Source organism: Haplochromis burtoni, unplaced genomic scaffold (assembly GCF_018398535.1).
Source record: "Haplochromis burtoni strain Fernald_Lab_line unplaced genomic scaffold, NCSU_Asbu1 Contig_89, whole genome shotgun sequence".
Lineage (NCBI taxonomy): Eukaryota > Metazoa > Chordata > Actinopteri > Cichliformes > Cichlidae > Haplochromis > Haplochromis burtoni.
This window is the reverse complement of record NW_024582450.1, coordinates 1,703,729-1,712,501: the sequence shown is the minus strand read 5'-3', so window position 1 is coordinate 1,712,501 and position 8,773 is coordinate 1,703,729. Positions and strand designations below refer to the sequence as shown.

At 42.6% G+C, this 8,773-nt stretch overlaps 1 protein-coding gene across 2 annotated transcripts in view; it reads left to right on the top strand.

The window, feature by feature from the left end:
* dph6 (diphthamine biosynthesis 6) overlaps positions 1–8,773 on the top strand; it is a 59,748-nt gene that overhangs the window by 9,182 nt on the left and 41,793 nt on the right. For both annotated transcript variants that reach the window (XM_005942647.3, XM_005942646.3), the window contains exons 4-5: positions 5,754–5,827; positions 6,733–6,851. In XM_005942647.3, the coding sequence (XP_005942709.1) occupies positions 5,754–5,827; positions 6,733–6,851 (193 nt within the window). The remainder of the gene's footprint in view (positions 1–5,753; positions 5,828–6,732; positions 6,852–8,773) is intronic.

Genomic DNA, 8,773 nt, shown 5'->3' with positions numbered 1-8,773 from the left:
TGTGTGTGTGTGTGTGTGTGTGTGTGTGTGTGTGTGTGTGTGTGTGTGTGTGTGTGTCTTCTTGTCTCCGTGGGCCAGTGTCTTCTGTGTGGATATATCGACATTACGTATGTATGGATACACCTTATGGACTTCACTCATGATATAAGTGAGAATATCTTATATGTTTAATATTTAGTTTAGTTCAATTTAATTTTTGCAGGAAATCACAGTGGTTTTATTTAAAAATCCTAAAAAAATCATGAATCAACTTAAAGTTAAAGGCTGACAGTTTATTTAATGTGGTCTACAAAAAATAAAGTATTGCATTTTAAGTACTAACGACTAAACTTGTTTTCTTGAATTGCAAGTATTCATGGTTATACCATACATCGATAAACAACCTGTCTCACTGGTGCTTCCCGACATTTAGTTTTCCATGTGTGTTGATATGGAAAGCCTCCTTGTCCTTGGCCTGCTGAAACCAGGGCTTTGTGCTTGCTTTGGCGAAGGCCCTCTCCCTCCCTGCCTGATGACTGGCGGGGCCTGTGTTTACGTAACCGTATATATCTTAGAGGAAACTCGTGAAACGTTAATCTCTCTACTTTTTAACCCTGATGAATTTCTACATTTTCCAGCTGTGCGGCATGGCATATTTATGCTCAGGCTCTATTGCTGAAAACAGCTCTGTCATTGTAAATGAATCACTATCCAAGACTAAAGACTGTGCATGTGTGTGTGTGTGTGTGCGTGTGGGTATGTGTAAACTTAAGGCTGGGAAACTGAAAAAATTCATGCTCAGCCATAAAAAGCAGCATTAGTACCTTCGTGGATAAAAACAGCTTCTTTTTCATTCTTCCCCATACCCTAATCAGTGCACACTTCGCTGTCACTCATCACATTTCTTTGGCTTTCGACTGATAAGCGTCCTTCACTCATCGTGCTAAATAGACAATGCCTCATGTCATATCCTCTGTTGCCTGGTCACACCTGCACAGTGGCCTCAGCAGAGGATAATACTCTCCCCTCTTCTGCTTCCTCTCCACACTTCTCGTAACTATGACCTGCATCATCTCAGGAACCGTTCAGGGCATTTGGCTTTGCGAACAGCTGGCTTTGTGAGAACTTTGTTTTTCTTATTTCACCACTCTATATGGTTGAAGACTGACACGTGTTGAGTCATCTTGCCAGACCGTCCTCAAACACAAAGGAAGAGCCTGTCTTTCAACAGCTGTTTTAGATGCAGAGCTCTGCCAATTTACCGAAGGGAATGTCTCTGAAAGCCTTTCAGAACGAGATTTTGCCGATGTTTGTTTTACAAAAACATTCGCTAAGCCTGCGTGTCCGTTTTGTTTGTTTTGATGGATCAGACACCATACCTGTTGTTTGAGACTCAGTATGTACTGTATAAGCAGAATATGATTTTGTGAACGTTGGGTGTACCTTAATTTAAACGATTATTAAGAATATCCTGTGCCTTGTGTGCACCATTCAGCATCCCATTTCTCCTTTACCAACTCTTGGAGTCACCTTGGAGTTTAACAGTCTCGTTGGAATGACAATGAGGAAGCTGATTTACAACAAATAAGCAGTGTCTCCTCCTACTAAGCTCACACTAAGCTTCCTGTCAGTTTGGCATGTCTACGCTGTCAGGACAGCCCAACACGCCCCAAGACTGTGTCTACATTACATTAAACACAACCGCTTGACCCTAGCGAGCCCCATCTCCTGTATGACATCTATTTGAGCTACTACAACAGGGTCCAACCCCTCCCCATGTTCCTTCCATGCAGGTGAACAAGGGAGAACAATCCCATTACGCTGAAACAGGCCCAGAGCTAATGCAGAGAACATTAAAACCATGTCGCATCCAGTCACTTACTTGATGGATCCAGGAAGAGAGGGGTGAAGAGAAGACACAGAGAGGGGAAAGAAATGTTGAAGAGGAGGGGTGGGATTGGAGGTCTTGGGGTCAGGCACGGTGACGATGTGACAGTGTGATTGCAGCAATGGAGAGCATGTAATGGCACCTTGGTGCCCTTGAGCAAACTGTCATTCGAACCACTTTAATTAATTTCCCCACTTTGTCGACTTCCCCACCTTCCTGCTATCACAGACAGGAATGCTGCATACACCAGGCAGTAATATTATACAGTGAGCGTGTCAACAGGTTTAGACTTGATAAAAAGCGCATATTTTAAGGAAACGTGTGGCCTGGTGTCAATAATAGTTGAGATCTGCCAGCTCTGGACTCCTGGCTGTCAGAACAGACTCAATCGGGCATTTTGGAAACCTACCATTTTGCAAAATGGAGCTTTGTATTGTTAGGGTGTATAATTAAGACCTCATTGTGACAGCCATTGAGAGCGAGTTAATGAGGGTTCTGATGTATTCCATATGAATATGATTATTGAATTTTTAATATTTTATGGCTTTCTAATTGCTTTAGTTGCTGTTAATGGCTTTGAATGTTGAATATTACCCTGAATGAAAATGTGGAATGGGTTACTACCTTTAATGCTGAGATCATAGCTGAATTCTGTAGTTGATTTTTTTTTGTCTTTGAGGCAGATACATATCTTTACCAAAGGCATGTCTGTGACTGTGAATACATTTGAAGCAGTCTTTCACTCCCTTACTAAGATGAATGTATATATAATTACAAAGTATATCACGCACACTACCTTGATATAGAGTTTAATGGCCGTATCGTTTCTTTGTGGAGCATGTCTGCTGGCCTTAATCTTCTCCACAGCTGACATCTTAATAACTCAGCCCTCTCCATCCATTTCCACGGGAGACATCCGGATGTGGGGGAAGGATTAGTTTAATGAATTTGACAATTAGTAACAGAAGTTAATGACTGCATGGGGCTAAGTACCCTGATGGACATGGCTGGGGGGGACTAAGGACTTCCACTGCTTTGGGCCATAGATCCTCATTAATAGCTTTTCTGCCTGCCGGAGAGGACAGGGGAAGCCAGGCCAGGCTTTTGTTTAGTCTGCCTCTGACGGAGCTGCTGAGGGGTTGCACTGTTGCACAGCACCATGCGAGAATTAGTCCTGCTCTGGGCATGAGATAACACAGGGCCTCAGGTCCTGGATCAGGTGAGGCTTCCTTTTATGAACAAGGGTCATTAAATGCTGAAAAAAGAAGAGTGACATTGAATCAGGGCAGCGAGGGAGTTCTTTCTTTAGATCTTGTGCCAACAATCACTGAGGAAGAGAAGTGGTTTGTAGGTCACAGGCCTCTTCATGACCTTTGCCTTGATTTATCATTATGTTACCCAGATCCCACCTCTAATATAGTCAAAACATCGTTTAGCCAGATAGCTCTCATAAAGATTTTATTATTATTTATTATTATACTGTGCTTCATGAGCTACCTAGTCGCTTTGTCAAATATTTCCACTATAAACCATTTTGATAAATTTTTCAGCTACTATAAAATCAAAGTTTGGATTTTTTTATGGCGTCATGAATAGACATAGAACAATTCCCATAATATCCATCAGTTTAGATTTATATGTACATATACCCCCTCTTCACAATAATTTATCCTACCTCCTCCCACAGAGGATGAGAAAATATGTCTAGAATTTATAAAATCACATCCAGAGCAGCATTAGCTGCCCCCTCATTCCTGCCTGTCTCCTGGCGGTGGCTATAATAGCGACAAAAACATTACCACTTCCAAAAATAATCATTTCCCAAAGCCGTTGCCAAATGGTCTAGTAGTTAGAATCTCCACTGAAAACAAGGGGATGTGTGAGAAATTTTTTTTTGTGTTGTCATTAGTGGCGAGTGTGCCTGGTTGTAAGGCTGAATGGAAAAGAAAAGTGAAGCCATTTAATTAGTCAGGTTGACCCTCAGAGGTCCAAGTACCTACAACAGTTTGCTCCTGAGAGAAACAAGATAGAGGGAGACAGAGAGACAGAAATGCGAGACGAAGCTGTTTGTTGTTGCTCTGATGCTCTGATAGTCTGTCAGGTCCTGGCAAGTTTAAAGTCAAGGGACCAAATTGGTGTTGATGTAGCACACTTCTTCAACACTCTCATTTGGATATCTTTTCGTCTTTCTTTGTGTCTCTTCTTATCCCACTCTGTACCTCCTAATTTGCCTCTTTAGGGAGTGACAGTTGCATTTAGGGAAAAGGTTATCATTGCATTAGAATAGAGTGCTGGCCTTGAGGCTTACCTAGAATTACATGGCACTGCCTGCAGCCCCCTTCGTTCTGTGCTGGGCTGAAATGTTATCAGTCTGACTTAATTACTGTCACCGGGCAATGGGATTGACTATAAATGTACATTACAGTGCGGAACAGATTGGCGAGATAAAAAAAGAAAACAATACTGGAGTGCTGAATGCCTTCTTAAGATCGCTTTGTGTTTAACTTTAGGTCAAAGGATTATTTGTGGTATGTGTTTAGCATCACTTTTATTCCTCACATTCTCTGCTAAACACATTCGCAAAGCCACACACACACACAGAGCACATCCTTTATCTGATTAGCTGGCACGCCTTTGTGGAGCTGTGTGTGTGTTTGCGTGTGTGAGGTACAGTGCGTTTCAGCTCAGCATCAGGCCCCAGGCAGGGCATGGATTTCATTTAGGAAAGTATCAAAGGTTTACACGCTGTTCGCTTTAATCAGCATGTTTATCAGGCAGAGAAAAATTGCAGGAAGGGACCACAGGGAGAAGGAGGGGTGTGTGTTTTTGTGTCTTTGTGTGTGTGTGGTGGTGGTAGTGGGGGGGGGGGGGGGGGGGGGGGTTTATCTTAAGGACCAGTAGCCAGGGAAATTGATAACGGCTACAAGGTAATTTAGTGGAGACTTGTGCATCCCTCCACTGCTTCTACCCCTGCCTCTTATTCTAATTACAGCCCATGTAATGTTCTAATGAATCTGCAGGTGGGTTTGAGTAGGGGAGGGGCATTTAGGTGGAGACGGAGGTTGTGCCTTTATTTCGTTGTATGTATGCACGTCAGCATGTAGCCCTTGCTTGCGTGCGTGTGTAAGTGTGTGTGTGTGCTTGTATTTGTCACTCCAGATCAAGCTTGTTTTTCTGTAAGAAGATTGAATGCATCTCAAGGCTGTGTCAGTATCTCTCGAGTGCATAGTTGTCTCACTGTTTCTGAAATATGAATATGATATGAAAAGCAATTAGATTAGCCCTTAGCAGTATTAAAGATACATGCCACTCACAGACACAAAGTTCCGCTGATACTTCAAGTTGTCACTGTGGTTCCATCTTCCAGCTGTGGGTGTACAGGATGCAGGCTGCAGCCAGACACTCTCATCTCCTGCTTATACTAGACTACTGATAAGGTCCAGCAATTGCCTTTGGTGGTGCTGGTGCCTCCAGTCACACATACGTACACACACACACACACAAACCTAAGCATAAACATGCAAGTTCAGTCACAGAGCCATGTGCGCAAACCTCCAGGGGATATGGGCTGGACCGTAAAGGCCTTGATACGACCAGAGTGTAAACATCCCCACAGGATTGCGGTCCAATGAAAGGAGTGAGCTGTCAGGAATCTGCTTTCTTTGTGTCTTTCAGTCTCTGTGTGTCTGTGTTTACATCTGTGTGTGTGTGTGGTTTTGTTCAGATAACACTTTGGGATACCGTTATAGTTTGAGAAAGGGGTATTTGGCCTCGAGAGACTGGTGACATCAAATTGCTGTTACATTATGCACATCGCACATGCTTTATAATGGAAAAGTCAAGAAATGTTTGTTGTTAAGTTTCCTCCATCTTTTGCTCCACACAGGAAAAGGAGGGCGTCGAAGCGGTGTCAGTAGGGGCCATTCTCTCTGATTACCAGAGGGTCCGGGTGGAGAATGTGTAAGTTGACCACGTGCACACTCACGATCCAGAACACACTGTTAGTTCAACGTGCACGTGCACCCCTGAACTTATATGAGACACACTGTTATGTCCACTGAAGAAAAGAGCACATCGCCTGCATTCTTACTTCCCTGCGCTCCAAATTTGGGGGCGAGTTTTGCTTAAACACACACACATACATGCACTGCATTATATTTATGTCAAGTTATTTAGACTAGCTTTGAAGTGGTTCTGTTTTTATGGAGCAAAATTAAATGAAATGATGGTTGAAACTGATGGTTACCTAATTGCCAAGTGACTTTGATCATTTTAAAAGTGCATTTTCCTTTTGGGGTAGACGCACGGCTCTTACTCGAGAAAGAAAAAATAGTTCCCTCGTGTGAGAGACACCTACAAGTATTACTTTTACTCTTATCTTATCTTTTCTTTTATCCTACTTTTCTTGTTTTTTTTTATTTTCATAAACTGGACATAGCAGAACACAAAGGCTCTCTTCACATTAACAAATCCTGCTGTCAGTCAGCTATTGTTTTCCCACACAAATATATAGGTAAGCAGCTCAGGCATTTCTTGAGCAGTAGACGTTTGTCTGCAGACAGTTTGGCTCCAGTTACCTGCTGTGGATATGTGTGTTTCACCTGAGTTTATGTGAAAGACAAGCCACAGCTTAAGATGAAGTTTTTTGGGGGGATTTTTGTGTGTGTGTATATGTGCGTGTGTGTGTTTTCTCCTTGAATAAAACCGCTGGCTGCGGTGGCAGGTGGCAGCATGTGCTGTGGGCCCATCAGGGTGGCAGCTTTCCCGTAAATGAAGAGTTGCCCAGCCAAGTAGGCTTTGAAGTTGTTCTAACATTGGCTAATATTCAGTATTAACCAGTTTGCATCCCTTCACCTGTTTCCCAGATGTTTGCGGCTTGGTTTGCAGCCATTGGCCTACCTGTGGCGGCGAGACCAAGAGTCCTTGCTCTCTGAGATGATATCATCAGACCTTCATGCGATCCTCATCAAAGTTGCTGCTTTCGGTGAGTTTGTGTTTCAGCCCACTGGTGAACGCTCTCTTTATGTTCTCTCAAGGTGCTATATTGGTTAAGCTGTGTTTGGAATGGGCACCGAAGGAAGAATTTGCATAAGTGAGCTTTAGGAAAGTAAAAATAAGGTGTAACCAGAGGGGGAAAAAGAGAGACAAGCAGAGTAATGCCCTAATCATTAATCTGCAGCTTAGCCGCGGTGTTAAGACTTGTGCCAGCGGCAAAAGTATCGAAGCAGAGAACAATATGAAAAGATAAGACGCACAGAAGGAGGAGGGTTGAGGAAAAGTGTGCGGCTGTATTAGGAGGGTGTGTGTCGGAAAGGTTGGCAGTCGAGAAATAATCACGGTTGATTGCCCCGTACATGAATGCAACCTGTCAATAAGCGACACATGTCCCCATTGTATGTGAGAAACTCTGCTGTCTGTGCTTATGCATAGCTCAGAATACATGGTCCGTGAAGCGAAGATTAAAATCTGGTACCTCTCATTTACGTTTTTCAACTGCTTCAGCACTGACGGAAGAGGTTAATGTGGTGTCACCTGCTCTCTACATGCCTGTTTTGGAGCCCGAGGATAGGAAGATCAGATTACAGAATAACAGGAGAGACAAAGGGAAAAAAAAGTTTTTCTTTCCCTGGTATATGATGTTAAGATCCCTACCTGTATCTACTTGACAGTGCAGCTGGATCCCCTTTGACGGTGCCGGTGATAAACGATAATTATGGCTACAAATGGTTCTTTTTACTCTCAAACTACTCGTGGCGATAGATCATCATGTAGACACTGTTTACGTGCTGTTAAGTGGTTGTTGTCACCTTTGGTAGCAATCAGTCGAAAAGGGGTCCACGGCTGACTGATGACCCACAGAGCTGTGTGAGGCGTCCATGATATTCTGCATATCTTTCAACACTGCTCAAATAACCTCTTATAGAATGCACTTGTCAAGCCATTCATCATTGGTGCTTTATTTCCTGGAGCCATTTCTCATTTTTAATGGCTTTTATAAAGGACATATTGGTAATAAATAATATTAACTTGTCAGATGCCCATCAGGGTGGAGATGATGTCAGAATCCATTTTTCTCTCACAGTATCATAATTGTGTTTACTACAGACAACATTTTTTTTCTTATCTTGATTTGCATTTGTAACTCGATAAAATCTAAGTCTGCATTTATATTAGCTATCAATCAACTTCCTAAAATGACAAGCATGTAACCAAAACAGCCTACCTTAAAGACCTCAATCACCCTCTAACCCTGCAGCTTCTGCCAAGCTTTTTACTCTAAACACATCTTAACTCTAAAAGCAAATTCTCAACATTTTCTGGAAGATTATAATTAGAAAGGAAAATCACCTCGGGTGACTATGAGTGTGTATCTTGGCCTCCCACTGTAGGTGTTTGTGTGTATTTAGGGATGTGTGTGTTGGCTACAGGTAAAAAGAAAAGATTTTATCAGCCCTGACTTCTCACCTGTCCCAAGGCAGCGGTAATTAGAAAGGAGAGAATTGAATAGGGGTGCAAGAGCCCAAGGCATTTTAGGCAGCACTCATATAATTGCAGCTTTGGTGGAAGCAGGCCTGTGCAGTGAGGTGTGCTGTTTGGGGGAGATTGGGTGACAGAGGGGCATACCTGGTGGCCTTTGGTGTTTGTGTGTGAGACAGAAAGCAAGAAAAAAGAGATTTGGAGGGATTAAGATGTGCAAACCCCAGGAGGAGAGGAAAAATACTTTCACAGGGCAAGGGTTAAGTTTGCAGTTGCACAGATAGCTACAACTTAGAATATTCTGTAGCTAGAAGAAACTGAGTTTTTTGGGGCCTTTTTTTTTTTTTCTTTCTTTCTTTCTTTCTTTCTTTCTTTCTTTCTTTCTTTCTTTCTTTCTTTCTTTCTTTCTTTCTTTCTTTCTTTCTTTCT